The sequence below is a fragment of the Camelus dromedarius genome, chromosome 27, assembly GCF_036321535.1.
Source record: "Camelus dromedarius isolate mCamDro1 chromosome 27, mCamDro1.pat, whole genome shotgun sequence".
NCBI lineage: Eukaryota > Metazoa > Chordata > Mammalia > Artiodactyla > Camelidae > Camelus > Camelus dromedarius.
In genome coordinates this window covers 23,564,258-23,582,649 of record NC_087462.1, presented here as the reverse complement: position 1 = coordinate 23,582,649, position 18,392 = coordinate 23,564,258, and the positions used below count along the sequence as shown (strand labels likewise).

The following is an 18,392-nucleotide window of genomic DNA, read 5'->3' as shown; positions in this document are numbered from 1 at the left end:
TGAGGGGACCAGCCCGAGGTCCAAAGCCAGGAAACAGTGGAGTCAAGATTCGAACCAAAGCTTTCTGACTCCAGAGCTGGGGCTGATTGAATTCAACAAGTATTTATTGAGTGCCTGTTACGTACTAGATTTTGTTCCAGGTACTTGGGACACATCAGAGGATAAAACAAAAGTCCCTGCCCTCTTGGAGCTTACAGTCTAGCGTTTATGACCACGTCACCTGGATGCTGTGACCCTGGGCAAGTCAACAAGCAGGCCCGGCTGGGACGTGGGTCACTGGTCTGGTGCACTGGAGATGCCCAACGGGACACCCACCCCCAGCCCACCACCCAGACAGCAGGTGGGGCTGGAAGCTGACTTTTAATAATAAAGTACAAGGGGGGAGGGCACAGGGCGGGCGGGTGGCCTGCTGTGCTGGCGCCTGGGTGGGCTACACAAACTGCTGCTGCTGCTGCTGCTTCTTGGTGGCGGCCTTGTTGGCAAGGTCCTTGGCCTTCTCTGTAGCTGCCAGGGCCGTCTCCTTGGCCTTCTCCTTGGCTTCCTTGGCTGTTTCAACAAGGGTTTTGGGAGGGGCCTCACCTGGAGCAAAGGGTGGGGGCTGGTTTCAGAGAATGCCAAGAAGACCCAGCTAATCACCTGCTAGGCAGTCACCCACTGTGGGCCAGGCCCTGAAGGAAATACCCAGGTACAGAGGAGTTGTGGACGGGCTTGCACTGGGGTGGTGACAGCCCCAGGCTCCAGCCAGCAGCTAGGACATGACCCTGGCCTCTGTCTGTGCCCACAGCCCTCACCTTGCAGCTTGGCCAAGATGTATTCAAAACCCTTCATAGTCTTGGTCACGTTGCTTTTGAACCGGGCGAGACCAAATTCCTGGCAAAAGATGAGAAGGGGAAGGATTCTGAGCTGCCCACTGACAACTAGCCCCGACCCTGTGCCATATGCCTTGGGCCCCCATACCCCTGCAACGTTGCTCACCTGGACAGCTCTGGAGACGCCAAATAAGTTAGAGGAGACCCAGGCTTCCCGGCGGATTTCGGTCCAGCCACTGTTATCAGAGTTCACACAGTAAACACATCGTTCCTCCACCATCTGTGCAGGCAGACAGGCCAACCATAACCATGTGAGTCTTTCAATTTGCCTCCTTGCACATCAATTTGATCCCCTGCCTCTTTTCACGAGAGGAAGCAATAAAATGCAAACCTATTCCCTTCCCTTAGTGAATTTCCAAGCTGTACTTTAGGAAGAGAGTAATAACATTAAAAGTCAGTTTGCTCTCTAAAAACCTCTCCTTTGACCCTTCAAACTAAAAGGCACATGGACTCTTGGGAGCAGCAGAGGACCTTCCAGCTCCATCCTGGCCCTGGATTTTGTTTTGTACCTTTACGTCTAAGACATGCATGGTATTTTTAGCCTGCCTTCCACACACGTTGGCCCTTGAGCTTCCTGCAGTTCAAATAAAAATGGAAATCTAACAATCACCACAGCTCTCGTTATCAGGGAGGAGAAAATGGACCAAGAGGAACACTTAAAAGGCAGGCATCACAGGGGCACTGGAAGAGATTTCTCACAGCTGCAGGTCTGGGTAATTTACAAAACACAGGTAGTGCCTCAGGGCAGCAGCTGTGAGGTCCTCAGATAACTCTGGGGCAAAGCATTAAGGTGCCTACTCACTCTGAACTTCACTTTCCTCTTTGCAGGACAGAGAGTAATACCCAACTAACCTTGTTACTGTGAAGATTAGCTGAGAAAGAGAATGAGAGTTCTCTGAAAGCTTTCAGGCTATTCACATGTGAGAAGATATTGCAGAATGTTCCTGAAACTAAACGATGGGCTTTCAAACTTTTTAAAGGCAAGAAATCAAAGCTATGTGGAACCCCTTTCCACCCAAACCTCAGGCAGAAATCCATTACGCAAGACAGATAAGACTCCTCTAGATAATGTGGGATCTGGGGCCCAGATCCACTCCCCTCTGATGCACATCCAAGGCACCCTTATGGCTCGATGGATTCCTGTCTCAAAATCACCACTTCCCCTCCTCAGCATCACTCCTGTGGCCCAGCCTACACAAATGCCAGGTGAATGCTTTGCATTCATCACTTGCAACAACTCTATAAAACAGGTAACCCTCCTCCAATGTATGAATGAGTCTAAAGAAGCTGACCAGCTAAAAAGATCATCTGAGTTTGTACTCTAGAGTCCTAGAGTCATCACTTCTCTGTAACCTGGATCTGCTTGGATAGTAAAAGCTCCTTCGTGGCCCCCTAGACACATGTAGCTGGAGCAATCCACTATTGGGAGGGCCAAGAGAGAGGGGTCTCACCATCAGCCGGGCGTGGTTGATGTTCCAGGTGAAGGTGGTCATGGTCTGGTTCTGTGGGTCCACAATAGAATCCTCCAGGATGTACACTGAGTGAGCAACATTGGCAGGAAACAGTCGCTCAGCCCAGCGGGGCATCCTGTTCGTCTTGGTCAGGAGTCGCCGGGACAGGAGCTTCTGGTCAGGGGTCACCTCCCGGTGCACTATGTCTTCCGTCAAGACATGTTTGCTGCAGGTGTCAGAGTGAAGGTGACCCTCAGGAGCCTGGCCTGTAGAGACTGTTGGGATTCTCACCTGGAGCCTCCAAGCCCAGAATGGCCATGCCTTCCTCCAAACTCGCAGTCATCTGTGCTGTGGCTTCGACCTGAACTAGAGTCCCTCGAGCCTATCCCAGGGCAAATTCCAATTTCCGCCCTTGGCTGACCTGGATTCCTGGGCCTTCAAGCAGGGCAAGACCTCATGATTTATTACACCACTGGAGAGCGTCACGGGCAGAGAAGTAGGCAAGCGCATGGATTTCCAACCCTAAGATCCCCTCGCAACTGCTGTACCGCCACCTCTTCCAAGAGAAGGAGGCAAGCGCATGGATTTCCAACCCCAAGATCCCTCCAGAACGCCTGTGCCGCCGCCTCTTCCTGTCTCACCAGCCTGAGATGAACTTTGAACCAGGGCCTCCAGCAAACCACTGCCCAGGCCCAGCCTCCTTCCAATACCTTGCATGCCTAGCCTGGCCGCTTCCCCAAAAGGGTCCTCTTGCCCTAAACACACGGTCGCCACGGTTCCGGCGACTCCCCCACCTAGGACCCGAAGTCGAGTATTTCCCGGTCCCACACTTCTATCTCCAAACAGAGAGGTGGGACGGTTGCTCCTTCCAGGGCCACATACCTATAGGGATTCGGGTACCGCTGCCAAAAGGCGGCGAATACTTGGTCCCAGGAACTCCGGAGCACGCTCTGGCCCAGGAAATACTTCACCATCGTCCCGGCCGGGGCGGGCTCAGCACCCGCGCAGCATCAGGGGTGCGGAGCCCGAGGTGCACGCGGAGGCCAGGCTGGAGCTCGACGCTCGCCCGCCCGGCTAGCAGCTCAGTCACCACCGCGCCGCACCCAACCAGCCGCCGCCGCCATGAGGAATTGTCAGGCCGCTCGCCACTTCCGGCGCCGCTGCTCAGTACCCACCCCTTCCGGCGTCTGCCCGCGTGACCCGAGGCCCCGCCCCTCGCCCTCTGCCCACCCCCACCTCACCCCACCCCCCACCCCCGCGGGAGTCGCGGTGCTGCGGGCCGTGGCCGGGTTGGAGGGCCCTCTGGCACGGTGGGGCATCCGCGCTGAGCGGTCCCTAAGCCGGGTTGGCGAGCGAGTGGCTGAGCGAGCGAGCTAGGCGGCGTGCGGCGCCGTTGAGGGCGCTGCCCCGCGCGCTCCCAGGCCGCCCCGGGTTAGGAGCAGCGCCCGGAGCCGGAGAGCTGGAGCACACGGAGGCGCTGCCGTCGCTCTAGCTCATCGCGGCGCCTGGAGGCGTAGGTTGGCGCCTGGGGTCGGGGACTGAGGCTTGGGCACTGCCTGTCGGAGCGGAGATCTGGGTTTGCCTCCTGCCCCCGCTCAGGACCCTGACGCGGGTGAGGCTGCCCCGGGAGCATGAGCGGGCAGCGCGTGGACGTCAAGGTGGTGATGCTGGGCAAGGAGTACGTGGGCAAGACCAGCCTGGTGGAGCGATACGTGCACGACCGCTTCCTGGTGGGGCCCTATCAGAACGTGAGTGCGCCCGGCGGGGTCTGGCCCGGGTGGGAGGGGGCTAGCCCGCACCCGCGGCCCTGATCGCTTCCTCCGGGTTGCAGACCATTGGGGCCGCCTTCGTGGCCAAGGTGATGTCCGTCGGAGACCGGACGGTGACTTTGGGTATTTGGGTAAGTTCTCTGGGCAAGTAGTCCTGGAAAAACCCGTTCCTGGAGTCGTGGGTCCTGCCTATTACTGGCTGAGTCGTGGCCTCATAGAGGCTGTTTCTCTTCTCTAGACTCCAGTTTAAAAACGGGGGTCTGGAGGACGTGATATTAGTTTGCAGTACTGGGGAGTAGCTCAGTAACTCAGGTCAGTGCTGAGCCTCCCCCTGCCCTCCAGGACACAGCAGGATCTGAGCGCTATGAGGCCATGAGCCGAATCTACTATCGGGGCGCCAAGGCTGCCATCGTCTGCTATGGTAAGGAGGGTTTTAGCCTGTTCCTCAAACAAGAAGGGGTGGGTGCAGGCTGGCCCTTCAGAACAGCCCCTGACCCTTGGTTGTGTTTCCTGCGCGTCCCATACCAAGACCTGACAGACAGCAGCAGCTTTGAACGGGCAAAGTTCTGGGTGAAGGAACTGCGCAACCTAGAGGAGGTAGGTGGCCCGACCTCACCAGACCAGGCAGGGGCTGGGGGTCTGGTGGTTCAAGGGGGTGACCCTAACCTTGTCTTCTGCTTCAGGGCTGTCAGATCTACTTGTGTGGCACCAAGAGTGACCTGCTGGAGGAGGACAGGCGGCGTCGACGTGTGGACTTCCACGACGTCCAGGACTATGCAGACAGTAGCTGCTCCTCAGCTCCCTGGGGGTGGGGGAGGGACGTGACTGGGTGGGTCACAGGAAACAGAGACAGCCTTGCCTATTGCCAGATTCCCTGTAGTGCTAGCCTGCCCTTTTGTCTGTGTCCATTTGATTCTCGGGTATGAGGCTTTAGTCACTTCTCTTTACAGATATCAAAGCTCAGCTCTTTGAAACTTCCAGCAAGACAGGCCAGAGTGTGGGTGAGTGCTGCCCTGGGTCTCAGAGCAGAACAGGCAGGGGCACCGGAGGAGGCACTGAAGAGCCTAGAGAGCTGGGTTACTAGGTGATGACCAGGGCTACTGGCATCTGGTCCTCACTGATGGTCCTGTTTCCTGCCAGACGAGCTCTTCCAGAAAGTGGCAGAGGACTATGTCAGTGTGGCCGCCTTCCAGGTGATGACAGGTGTGTCCCTCCCTGGCCCCTGTGGAGACTTCCTCTAGGCCCATGGCTTCTTTGATCCCCCAACAGAATGATGCTGAGCTGCCACTTCTCTCTCTGACAGAGGACAAGGGCGTGGACCTGGGCCAGAAGGCAAACCCCTACTTCTACAGCTGTTGTCATCACTGAGTCACCACTCACCTGGCCTGGGGGAATTAAAGGAATTCCCCCAGAGAGGCTGGACGTACCTCTTACCTGGGTTTGGGTGACTAAACATCTGAGCTACCCCTGGTCCCCATAGCAGCAGACGTGGCACCTGCCTGTGCTGGCCCGTGGAACGGAGGCAGCATTGGGCTGACTGATGGGCACAAGGAGGGTAAGGGCTGATTTGGACCCCAGGCTTCTGCCCTGGACAGCACTTGTGTCTGCAGATTATTTAAGTGGCTTCTGATTTGTAAATAAAATCACTGCACTGTGAATCACTCAGCCCCTTTCCCTGCTGTGTGGATTGGGTGTCAAGACACCTAGTACTTTCTGGGGCCACCTGGCTGGCCTCCCTTCCTGTATTAAGGCTCTTTCCAGCTCTACTTTTCTTTGAAAACCAAGTAGCTTCACCCCAGGGTTGCAGCTGAGATAATGAAGAAACAAAAGGGACCTTTCCCCATTCTTTAGTGGGGGCAAAGATAGGGCAAGAAGCTGGGGCTGGGGCAGTGCAAAGCTCCCAATTCCTTCTTGGTGCTAAGAAGAGCAAGGAAAGCACTGAAGTGGTATCCAGAGATCAGAAGGTCAAGCTCTTTTACCTCAGACTGGCTGGCTCTACTGCATCTCTGTCATGTCTAGGTCCATGAGTCATGCCTGTGGCTCGGATCCTAAGCTTCCCAGCAGCACCCTGTAGTGTGGCTTAATAGAAAAAATAGGTTCTGCAAGACTTATAAAGGTCTGACAGATCTACATTAGGATCCAACTGAACTACGTACAAAAGGGACCTCAAACTTGGCCTGTTTCTCATCTGTAAAACGAGGTGACAACTACCCAGCACTGTGACGATCATGGGTGAAAAGTAACCGTAGGACTAAATGCTTGTCTTCCCATACTCTTCCCTGGGGCAAGAAGTTCAGGCCCGGGTCACAAGGGGGAAGCAGACTCCCAGGGTTCCCTGAAAGTGTATTTCTGAGCCTCAGAGGTCCCGATATTCCTGAAAGATCAGACGTTCCTGTTCAACCAAAAGGGAAGCATTAGGCAGCCCTTTCTGCCATGGGAGGCTCAGCTCCTTTGCCTCTGCTTTCCCATTTTAGGCCTGGGCTGGGTCCTCTGCGGTGCTCAGCACCTGCCTCTGAAAAAACTAAAAACTTGGTCAAGATGGTCAGACTCACACTCAGAAAGTGCTTTGGTTCCACTTCCTTTTAAAAAACCAATTCCTCAAAATACTCTTCCTTAGTGGGTAATGGAGGCTTCCTGTGTAGGGACTGAAACTGACACCAGCCACTCCCAAAAGCAGCAGAAAGACATTTCAGCAGCTGTGGCTGTGGCAGGAAACACACCGCACTCCCACGAAGTGCTTGGAGGAAGGGCTCAGCTCCAGCGTGTCCCCACCTGGGAACTATCTCAGGGGCTGGCTTCTGCTCTCACCCCAAACCCATCCTCCCTCCTGTTAGGCTACATCTCCCCATGGACAACAAAACAAAACACAGGGCAAGGGCCATAAGAGTAAAGTTAAACTTTACTTTACAGTAATTTTTTTTCTATATACAAAGAATTACAGTACATGTTTATGGGGACTCCTAGCACAGGGCTCCCCTCTTTTTCACTAAGTTTCACTTACAGCTGACAATCTAGGGGGGGTGCAAAAAAGTGATGGACCTCGGCTAACACCCCCTCTGCCCCTTTCTTAAAAATATAAAGGTAGATCTCTACTGTCAGCTTGCTTCTTTGCCAAGACCTAGAAAGCTGCTCCTCCATGAGCGCCGTGTGTGCTGCACTCGCCCATCCTCAACACGCTCACCTACATGCACACACAGGCAGCACCCACCTCAGACTAGAGACCGCCTGCTGTCTGCCCCTACCCTGGAAGTCTAAAGCACCAGAACCATTCATTTCTGCTCCTCCTCCCTGGGTTCGCTTCCTGTCTGCAACGTTTTGCTCAATTTCCAGAGTGTTACACCTGAGGCCCCTCAACAGCCTGATGTTTTGAGAGTCATGGGAAAGTAGCTCTCGACAAGGGACCATGTAGGAGTTTAACATGTGCTGTTTTTGCTTATGTTGATAGGAAACATTTCTTCCAGGCTGTGGATTTCTAATTAAAATAAACTCTTTCCACTTCCTTAAGAAATATTCCCCTTAATCTTCATAAGCAGCAGAGAGGCTCCCATGAGCGTGGAAGAGGTAGAGAGGGGCAGAAGGTAGCCGAGGGAGACCCCACCTGGAGCTCTCTACCAACCTGATCAGGCAGTGTGGACGGAGGCTACGGACAAGGTGACACCAGCCCTGAGAAACTCAACAGCCGCCCTCATCCGGAGACAGCATCTCTTCCTCCTTTGGACTGCACCAGACCACTCCAGGGTCGAGCGCAGGATTCACCAAGGCTCTATCTTCTCCTTCTCCATTCAAGCCTCAAAGAAACCGTTCTACCTAAGATCTCTTCCTCCCACACAGGAGCCTTAGCTTCTCAAGTCCCCGCTCCCTCAACACCTGGCAGTGCTTATTTATACCAGGAAATTAGCACCATCATTACGTTTCGTATGTGTGCGCAAAACAATTACCTGTTCTTTTTTTCAGTTTACACTACAGCAACCTCTGGCCCTGCTGCACTAGCCCTAAGAAGCTCGGCAGAGAGCTAACTGGCCACAGCCAATCGAGGTCTCATGCAGCAGCTACCTAGCTCTAAGTGGTCCAGAAAGTCTAACACATGGGAACAGCTCCAACATCCTTCAGCAGGAAAAGGAGCTTGTGGCAGCTCCTTCCTTGCCATGATCTCAAAGAGGTGAGGACACTGGGCTACTCTGATCTCCTGGCTGACAAACCCAGAGAGGATGACAGTCTCCCCCCAAAGCCTTAGAAAACCAGCTTTATAGTTGCTGAGGGAAAAAAAAAATCCATCCACATTTAGTGCTCTCCTGATTCTTCTCCACAGGGGAAGCTGCCAGGACCAGATTTCCTTCCTGCCACTCTGTCCTCACAAGGCAACCTGGGAGTCCAGCTCCAGTGAGTAGACACTGCCAAGCCTGGGAAAGGACCGCTGATGCACTTCATGCCCCGACTGCAGTGTGGGGTGGAGGATGTAAATAATAAAATAATTATTTTCATCAATGCTAATGATGTAGACATAGCAGTTGTTCAGAAGAGGATCAACGCAGTGATTTCAATCACTTCAAGCTGAGTCGCCTCAGGGGGAAGCAGACATTTAAAACCTTGGATGCTTGGGTAACAGTGACAACTGTTCTGCTACTAGGACGCGTTTGCTCCAGTAGAAAAACAAAGGAGGCTTTAAATTCAAATTTCAACAGTTTCCATCATTTTTTTCTGACTTAACGGGGCTAGGAGAGAGATTAGTTCTCTAGCTAGCTATGGAAGCGCTGGCTCCCCTCTCAGAAAGGCTTCCTGGGGGACAGGCTTGCATAAGGCAGGCTAGGCTCTCCTACTAAAGTCCTGATTTCCAAGCACTTGGCCAAATGCCAAAATACCATCCTGCACAAATTGAAGAGTTTCTAAGAGTAAAGATTTCCTTTTAACTGCTAGTTCACAGCCCTGGAGAAAAGGTCTCAGTAGAGGCTTTAGGAGAATCCGCAAAGGCTCCTCCCACACTGTCACGCAAGAGTCTCACTTCCTGAAAGTCCTTCTGACTCTGCTTCTAACTGTACAGTGACTACTTTTATGAAGTTAACAATCTAGCATCAGATGCTGCTGTCAGTGGGCCTGAGAGTTGAATGTCTAATTTCCAATCAACCTAAGAGTCTCTCAGTGGCCCTCAGGAGAGCCTGGCTGTCAATCCATTTAAATAAAGAACTACTCCCAAACCAAGCACAGTTCAGAAGTTGTTTCCCAGGCAGGGTTGGAAGGAAGCTTCCAGTGAATTGGGGAGAATGGAAAAAAACTGAAAAAATCCATGAAGTGGCCCACTGTTCCCTCACTCCCTCCTGTCCTGTGAGACATATCCAGAGCGGCTGTCAAGTCATTTACCTACCAAAGCCTACTTCAGAGAAGCTACTTCAGGATCAAACTTCTCCACTTAAAATGTTTACATAGCCTGCACCCCCCCCCCCAAAATTCACAGTTTATTTCATGAAACAAAGAGCTACGGTAATTTAACACACAACATAGTGAAAAGAGGTTGTGACAGTGCAGTGCGGTATCTTTTTCTGATCACTACAGATGACAGGAGAGAAAAGGGCACAGGACTGGCACCACGCAAACCCTACTCATACAACCTAAGAGCAGGGAGAGGGACCTACTAGCTGCAGTTATATACTTATTTTCACACATGATAAATACTTAATATAATGAACTTTCATGTTCTGGGTGAATTTCTTTAAAAATATCTTTTCCATGGTTTAAAATTTTTTTTAAAAGAAAATAAGATGCTTTGTTTTCTCTTCCTCATGAACAAAGAGCTTTTCCTCTCTGATGATGTGGGAAGAGAGAGAGGACGAAAGGGGAGAACTAGGCAGGTGGAATTTACAGAGGAGATTCCGAGGTCTAAGTGAGATGCAGGAATTGGCCCCTCAACTCAGGGCAGCCCTGCCCAGCCTCGTGCCTCTGCCTGAGTTCAAGTGTCTCAACCCCAGAGACAGACTTTGGGAAATAAAAGCGAATTCTTTTTAAAATCTTTATATAAAGCGCAAATGCTTCTATAACAGCTATTGTTCCCTCCTTAGAAATGATGGGGGTAACCTCAATAGAAACTCAGGAGGAAATTGGGACGAAATACAGAATTCTGTGGAGGGTGTAAAAGCCATAACTGAGACAGAATGGCCAGGAGACGTCCTGTTGGCTAAAGCTGCTGGCTAAGTTGGCAAAGCATAGAGGTAAACATGTTTGGTCTAGGGACAAAGAGGGGTGGGTAAACGGGAAGGAACTGGCCAAACAGCACTTCCTGTCGGCAGTCAGTGAGCTGGGTGACTGGTAGGGCAGGGTAGCACCAACAGATTCCCAGCCCTTGGGCCCCAGCTCTGGGCAGCAGTAACAGATAATCAGCAGTTATGAGGAGTCATCTCTCACACTGGACATTGCTCTGAACACCACACCTTGCCAGTCACAGGGGAAGGGTCTGGCTTGCCTTTGAACTAGGTCAGCAGGAGGTGCACTCAGTACAGAGCGCAGCATTTCCCAGGGAGAGGGTGGTAGAATCCATTAGAGAAGAAGACTCCCTCCGTTCAGGTAGGAGGTCCAAGGGTCAGGAGAGAAGTAATACCGCATCAGGACCTGGCACTCTCCCTGAGCTGGTGGTGGATCTAGCCCAGAGCTTGCCAGAGATTCCCTAGGTCCACTGCCCGAGACTCTGAAATCTGAAAGCACCTGAGTGTTTGGGGGACAGGCATGGGGTGGGTTGATGTAAAAGGAAGAAAATTCGTAGAAAAGAAAGGTAAGCTTGCCAGTTGCCGTCTTATACTGAGGGAAAGCTATGTCCTCATGAAGCCCAGCCCCCAGCCAGCTGTTCTGCCAAGGACAGACTTCAGACTCTGTAGCGCCCAGACAGAAGCAGCAGCGGCTGCCCAGCCAAGAGCCCCAATTGGCTTTGATGCAGCCCCCACCCGACCATAGAGGAGACCTCCGCATGAGTGCACACAGGTACAAACGCACACGTGCACACCTGACCAGGAGACACTCAAAACAACCACTTCCGGGGCCACAAAGGACATCACAGAATGAGTCTGGAGACCAGAACCCCTCAAACTTCCTGTTACTTCCTGGTCAAAGGTTCTTAAAAACCACCTGGGAACCCAGGCAGGCATGTTAGGCTCCCAGGGATCAGGTCTTACTTATCTGTGGATCTCCTGCCAGTGACTAGCACCAGGCCTACCACACGTGAATGCTCAAGAAATCACCACCGGTTTGAATGGATGTCAGTTCCTCCCAAGGTACCCTCAGTGGAGCTCTGTAGGGCTACAGAAATAGCTTTGAGAGCCCCTCTACCTTCCAACCTGACCAGCCGAATTGAATCCCATGCTTGACTCCAGAGTGGACTCTTTATTTCAAGTTGACCACGAGTAAAGGTTGGGGGAAAGAGACCCGAGTCTGTCTGTCTCCTTGGCCAGGGCCCACTTGGACTCCCATACATGGTTCACACAACCACAAGCCCCCACTGGCTAATGTCACGAGAGTTCTGAGTGTTGGGATGTAAGGAAAGAATAACAGTGTAAAAGTGTTGGGGGTCTGTCTGTTTTTTAAGAGGGGAAAAAGAAAGATTTCCCTTCCCCAAAGACCCTGGGGTCAGCTGGTCTGGTCATGTGACATTTACTGGTTATTATTTCTGTTCTGACTCTGCACACTTGTGACTGGAAGGAGCCTGGTTAAGAGCTGGAAGTGTACTTTGCTCTGGTTTAGGGTCTTGCCCTCGTCCAAGAGACCAGCAAGTCTGTGCCAATGTCTGTGTGCTCCCGGAGGACCAGCAAGATTGAGCCAGTGTCTGCCCAGCCACCATGGGCCAGAACCCTGGCCCTGGTGAGGCCTTTCCCAGGGCCCAGGGACTCTGATCTGTGGTTGCCAACTTCTTCTCTTCCGTGGAGAGGGAGGATGAGGCCTTCCCAAGAGGCCTGAAGGACTGCCCACTCCTGGCAGCAAGTCCAGGTAGTTGCTGGCCCCCGGCCATCTGCTTCACCTGCTTCACCAGGCCTGGTGCTTGGCTGGGAGGCCCTGGGGTCTGCTCAGCCCCTGCAGGTGCTCTTCCTGAGGCCTGAGTTGCTGGCTCATATAAAAAAGCCTTGGCAGGGGACTGAGAAAGAAGTCTGGCCTGGGTGAGTGATTTAACAGCTTTCCAGGAGTGCTCCGAAGCGGCCACAGCTTTGCCTGGTGGCTGGAGGACAGGATCTGATACACTGCCTCTCTCAACAGCTCGCGGCATCTGCCCCAGACCTTTGCTAGCAGGCCACGAGCTCGACTCCAACACTGACATCTTCTCATCAGCCTGTGGTGCGACCTCACGGGGAGAAGCTGCCCGATCCTTCTGGCGAGGAGTTAGGTCTATGAGGTCCATAACCAAAGCAGCTCTATTCTTTGACTGAGTGTTCTGGTCCACGGGCCTCAGCGCTTTTTCTTTAGCTACCAGGGTCTGGACCACAGCTGACAGCACTTTGTCAGGAGGTGGAAGTCTCTGGGACAGAGAGGCATGGGATTTCTCAGGGGGCCTGTCTAAAGTCTGGGGTTTGGGACTGCTGGTGACTAGCAGTCTCTCTGGTGGTGGGAGTCTCAGGCCAGAAGAGACTGGGGTTTTCTCCAGCGACTGTGGCCTTGGGCTGGCAGCACCTATGGATTTATCCAGCCTTGGGTCAGCTGTTCCCAGAGGTCTTTCCAGTGGTTGGGACCTGACTGAGGGCGAGGAGCTTGGGCCAGTCACCGGAGAGGGTTTGTCAGACAGCTGGGGTCTTGGTCCTGCCACTGCAGGTGGCCTGTCCAGTGGCTTCTGGCTGGATACCAAAGGCTGGGGTTTGGTCCCTGACCCAGCAAGGCCCCTGACCCTGTCCACAGGCTGGGGCCTGGGGTCAGTTCTGTCAGGTCTTTCAGGCAGCGGCGGCCTCTGACAAGTCCCTGCCAGAGCTTTTTTGGACAGCGACAGCGTCTGGTTGGTGTCAGCAGATGGCTTGTCCGACGTCCTGGGCCCCTGAGCAGCCGCTCCTGGTGACTGCTCTGCCAGGCGAGCGCTCGGGCTTGGAGACAGCGGTACCGGGGGAGGTACATACTCACGGATCTCCCCAGGTTCCAGAGGGTTGGGCCCACAGGGGTCATGCTCAGTACAAGACAGGCGCCCGTCCAGTTTGGAGATGAAGAGCATGCCTTCCCGGTGCTGCTTGCAAAAGGAGCTGGGGCACATCTCACAGAAGGAGGCCGCTTCCTTCCCGCAGACGTCACACTGATGCCAAGGGCACTCCCATTTCCCTGGAAACACAGGCGTGAAACAAAAGCTTAGGAAAACAAGACGTGCATATGAGATGGGCCATGGCTCTGGAACCAGGTCAAAGGAGTGATTTCAAACTGCTGCCTTCTGCAGAGAGCTCACGCCACTCACCTCATACCTCACTTCTCCCAGGATCTCAGCTTCATCTTCTGAAAAAATGCATAACACCAAGTATCAAGTAGCAACTGAGTATCAATTAAAAAACAAACAGGAGCACATCCTGATTTCTGACTATTTCCAACAAGGGAAAAAAGAACCAAAACAAAACCCAAAGCTCCCCTTATATGGAATATGAAGAAATTACATATTTTCACAAACTCCATTTGTCCTATACAGTTCAACACTTGAGGGGAAAATTTCAGCCAATTAAACTGCTTATTTGGTTATTATTAGGAACAGGGAGCAGATACACAAAGGCAAAAAACGGAAGCAGATTTACCTTTGAGCTCAGTGTTAAGCCTGGAAACTAGCACAACCTTTATCTGTGTTGTCCACACAGAACCAGCAGGAAAGACCCAAAGCCAGCCTGAGCTGCTCTCTTTTGCTGCCACTTCATGACACCTGAGTCTCTGCCGTGGACAGTGTTTCCATCCCAGCTCCTTCCATGTAAATTATGCTATATCTCACTCCTGGATCCTAGGCAAGATCACAGCTCTACCACAACCCATGCCAGCTACACCCGAGTAACTGCTTCTGAAACAATTCCGTTTCCACTTCCTGGCACTGAGGTCAGTGTTATGGCCTTGCTCTCACACTACCCTCAGTTTCTGTTATTTCATTATCCTGGCAAACACAGAGTAAAGGAAAGCTAATTCGGGGACAAACTGCTCTCACCCCCACCCCAAAGTTCTGTAATTCCCAGAAGCACGCCACTAATGATGCATAGTATCACCCAGAATGGTTTTTCACCTTTGTCATTTAAAACTGATGGCACATCCAAATCCCGAAACTCCTCTAATGCCAAATCACCACATTAGTGGTGGTTAGTGATGACTTCTCCAGCCACAAGTTCCTGCGCACCACATCTGCCTGCACAGCTTCTCTTGTGTTTAACTAACACAACTCCATCTCCTTCAGGGGGGAGTGGGCTGGAGGCTACAATGACCCCAAACCTCCACTCTTCCTCAACCCCTTTCTACAGGGAATAAACATGATTTAGTGGCCCTGAAGTCAGAAAATCTGACTTTCAATCCAGCTCCTCCATCTCTATGCGCTAATGTGACAAGTCAGCTCCTCAGAATGTGACTCCGTTTCTTCATCTGCATCATGAGAAGGTGGAAAGGTCTCTTCTTTAAGGGTTGCTGGGAGGATAAAATAACATAAAATAAAATGCATGACCCATAGCAAGTGAGTTTTTTTCCCCTTCTCTAAAACCTAGGATTCTAAGCCTTTGCTGTCATTTATTTTGAGAGTGAGAACATGGACCACACCCCTCAACACTATGCACAGGAAGACCAAAGCTCTGAGAATTCTGGCAAGGAGCACTCCGAATGGATTTCAGCACCAACCTGCTGGTCGCTTGGTTAGATTGAGACAGTCTGCATGGTAAACTTTGGGGCAGCCTGGCTTCTTACAGGAGACGAGCTGGCCAGCATCCCCACAGCTGAAACACTCATCCTCTCGCTCCTTTGTGATTTCACCCTGGGTCCTGCGTTTCCCCTGTTGCTTCTTCTTGAATTTCTTTGTCTTCTCCTCTGTGGCAATGGGCTGATTCTAAAAGGTCAAATATTGAGCAGTCAGCATGCTGTTAACATATTAGTTTTATGATCTTGAGCAGACCAGGTTAACTATTCTCTCTGAGCCTCGGTCTCTCCTCTGGGAAGAGACAGTCCTCACAGACTACTGTGAAGATAAGAGAAAATGCAGACAAGGCACTGGGCACGTCACAGGTACTCGACAAACGGTGACAGCACTAAGTGTACCTGGTACCAGCCACTCCTGCCACTTGAATGAAATAAAAAATGTGCCTCTTTTTGTTGATACACAGGCTGGTGTTAAAGATCACCCTTTAACAATAAGTTTAAAAATCAGTTTGTCTAATTTTTAAACTAAGGAAGACTTCTTTGGGTGTGTGTGTCACACACATTTCTTAACTGATTCAACAAACCTTCACTGAGCACTTGATATCAATCATGTGCTAGAAAAACACAGAAAACTAATTCATGGTTCCTGCCCTTGATAAGCTATGCATCTTAATCAAAGTCAGATTAGGCTCATGTCCACCCCTCCCCAAGACAGACCCTGGTGTAGTCAGCAGGCCTGCTCTGTGCTTCCTGCAGCCCGTACTTGGTCAAGGTTTTCATTACATTATTTATCTTGGCCGAGAAACATCCAGGACCAATCCAATTTACCGCTAGCCCACATTTCCAAACTTCTGCTCCTGAATTCCTCTTTCACTGATCCATCTGTGAAATTCTACACAGACCTTAAGGATACAGAAACCGACACCCCAAGTGGACCTAACATCATTAAACTGTTACTATTTTAATTTATAGGGACTAAGTCAACTGGACAGCTTAAGGATCAAGACAATTTAACCAACCAACTGAACAAAAAACCCCAAAATCCAATATATTTTTTTCTTATTTAGATAAAAGGATAATTAGTGGGTGTTCTTCATGTATTATTGCTCAAAAATAATTACCCTTTTAAGGTACTGGTTCCTAAGCTAACTTGTATTTTTCAGTTCTTAATGTTGACTTCACAATCAAAAAAAGCATAATGAGAGAAATACCCAATTGGAGTCACTGTGTAGTCTCCCTTGCATCAAAATTAAACCAGAATTTTCAGTGTGCTGTTACTTATGACAGAGAAATCTGGAAGTACCCAGAGGTTCACTTATTATGGTCTGCCCATTTTATACAAACACACACACATTATATATATATATATATATATATATAAACATATAAACTAAGTCACTAAAAATGATGGTTAAGAAAGCTGTAATAGTAAGGAACACATTTTAGAATGTTTAAGAGAAGCAAGATGCAGACTTGTAAATAGCTCTTTATAGTTCTAGGATTGTAATTCAGTTAGAGTGCACATTAAAAATCAGGAAGATACAACAAAGCTTCTATTCTGCTACATGGTTAAGATTGAGAGTCCTGTTTTTCTGCAGTCTTATACTACATTTAGAATCTTAAATTCAATAGCAGATTCTTTAATATCTTTAAAAAGGCAAAAAGAGAGAGAGAGACTGAGAGTCTAACTAGCTCATTAGGAAATGCGAGTGAGATCAGCTGAGGACCAATGGGAAGTACCTTGCTTTACAGATTCCTATTTTACAGTTTCTTTAGCTAGAAAGGTATCACCAGTTAGAAGTCAGATTGCTCAAAACAACACCCAGAGGCCTTCTCTGGTGTAACTGATGATGAGTGGTCCTACTGACAACTACTCAATGTCGTTATTTCAAAGTGGTATCTTCTTAAAGTAGTCCTGCCACCAGTTAGGGAGGGAGCACCACACCATTATCCCTGATGCAAACATTTGGAAAGTACCTTTGGCCTTACACCCAAAAAGCCACTGCAGTTCGGGGCTCCACATTTGCAAACAGTCTTTCCATTCCCAAGACATTCTAGGTTGTAGTTGAAGGTAAGTTCAGTGCCTGCGTAAGAGATCATGAAAATATTAATATCTGTGGTTTTAATTAAATTATTTCTGTATTAATCACAAAAGATACTGACTTCAAGAGAACACATTAATTTTAAAAAGAGGATTAAAAGGATGTATTAACTCTAATCCCACTATAGTATTAAAATATTAATAAATTCTTTTGTGGGGGGAGTAGTTAGGCTTATTTATGTATTTATTTCTTAATGGAGGTACTGGGGATTGAACCCAGGACCTTGTGCATGCTAAGCAGGCACCCTACCACAGAGCTACACCCTCCCCTTATAAATTCTCATCATGTAACATTATTAATCAGCTAATAAAACTTAATAACAGGAAAACTTACATGACTTAACAAGTAATATTTAGAATGACTTTTACTATAGGGGGTGTTAATTATCCCAAGTTTTTCTTTTATTTTTTATCTAACCATTCAGATTTGAAATATATTAATTCATTACCAAAAAACACAAACAAATGACAACTTATTGATATGCCAGGCACTGGGAAAGCAAATACAAAGGAAACCTGTCAGTCTATGCCAAGGTGAGTACCTGGCAGCACTCATTTGAGAGACAGAGAACTCTGGACCAGAGACCTAAGCCCTGGCTCTACATCCCAAGTTACACCACAATCTAGCTGGGTGATCCAAGCTCGAGTCCATTTGTTAAATATAGAAATAATAATCTGACAAGCTTACTGAGAATGACATAATGCATGCAGCAGTGATCTGTACACATTAATAAGAGATGTACAGATTTAAGGTACAAAATGTCCCCTTTCTGTCACAAGTACATTTCATCAAAATTGAGAGCAAATAGAACACACAAACATCCAAACTAGAAGCATGTTAGGGAAAGCCTAGCAAATAAAAGAATTTTATATGTGCATACAAAGAGGCTGTCTCTGGGTGGAGGTAATGGTTCACTGTTAACGTATAAAGTGATAACTTGTGTGATCAAAATTATCAAAACTTACAAAGAGTCCCCACTGCAAAATGACACATTTTCTATCAGTGAGACTAATACACACACACACACAAACGTGTGTGTGTGTGTATGTAGGTTTTTTAGTCTAAATTGGAAATAGATCATTATTTATTTGGCCGAGCAAATTATAAAGCAGCTGGCATATATTTAGAAGTCCAAATGGTACAAATACTAGAATCATTTATGGCCTGGTGTGAGGCTCACAATGTGAGGAGCCCACAGGAACCAAGACTGCCCAGCGTAACAGCAAGGTCGTATCTCCCTTCTCACACCCACTGTTAACTTAATGGATTGAATGATGGTTAATTCCATTCACACTATTCTCATCTTATTAAAAAAATTATGAGTATATAACTGAATTTTCATAAATTTAATGTGCTTATAACACATCTCAACCAAATACACAAGAATAAGAT

General features: G+C 49.6%; 3 protein-coding genes across 10 annotated transcripts in view; 1 reads left to right on the top strand and 2 right to left on the bottom strand.

Moving 5' to 3' along the window:
- Positions 1-86: 86 nt before the first annotated feature.
- On the bottom strand, positions 87-3,459 carry PRELID1 (PRELI domain containing 1). The gene is made up of 5 exons (XM_010992433.3): positions 3,203-3,459; positions 2,321-2,546; positions 976-1,089; positions 792-870; positions 87-579 (listed from the first exon to the last, which is right to left on the bottom strand). The coding sequence occupies exons 1-5, from the start codon at positions 3,292-3,294 to the stop codon at positions 431-433; spliced, it is 660 nt and encodes a 219-aa protein (XP_010990735.1). The 5' UTR covers positions 3,295-3,459; the 3' UTR covers positions 87-430.
- Positions 3,460-3,573: 114 nt separating this feature from the next.
- On the top strand, positions 3,574-8,580 carry RAB24 (RAB24, member RAS oncogene family). Of its 2 annotated transcripts, XR_004131996.2 has the most exons (10): positions 3,586-4,068; positions 4,152-4,220; positions 4,432-4,510; positions 4,619-4,686; positions 4,773-4,872; positions 5,040-5,090; positions 5,230-5,292; positions 5,393-5,644; positions 8,044-8,248; positions 8,399-8,580. XR_004131996.2 is itself a non-coding variant. In XM_010992432.3 (8 exons), the coding sequence occupies exons 1-8, from the start codon at positions 3,952-3,954 to the stop codon at positions 5,455-5,457; spliced, it is 612 nt and encodes a 203-aa protein (XP_010990734.1). In that variant the 5' UTR covers positions 3,574-3,951; the 3' UTR covers positions 5,458-5,747. The 2 variants fall into 2 exon arrangements, 1 of the variants encoding a protein (XP_010990734.1); XM_010992432.3 differs by lacking the exons at positions 8,044-8,248; positions 8,399-8,580 and having other exon boundaries at positions 3,574-4,068; positions 5,393-5,747.
- Positions 8,581-11,431: 2,851 nt separating this feature from the next.
- Positions 11,432-18,392, bottom strand: part of NSD1 (nuclear receptor binding SET domain protein 1) — a 121,852-nt gene continuing 114,891 nt past the window's right edge. For 5 of the 7 annotated variants that reach the window (XM_064480126.1, XM_064480128.1, XM_031437862.1 and 2 more), the window contains 3 exons: positions 16,876-16,982; positions 14,884-15,088; positions 11,432-13,356 (listed from right to left, as the gene is read on the bottom strand). In XM_064480126.1, the coding sequence (XP_064336196.1) occupies positions 11,729-13,356; positions 14,884-15,088; positions 16,876-16,982 (1,940 nt within the window). In that variant the 3' untranslated portion in view covers positions 11,432-11,728. Of the gene's footprint in view, positions 13,357-13,486; positions 14,677-14,883; positions 15,089-16,875; positions 16,983-18,392 lie in introns of all 7 variants that reach the window. The other 2 variants (XR_010378123.1, XR_004131995.2) reach the window with 2 other exon arrangements.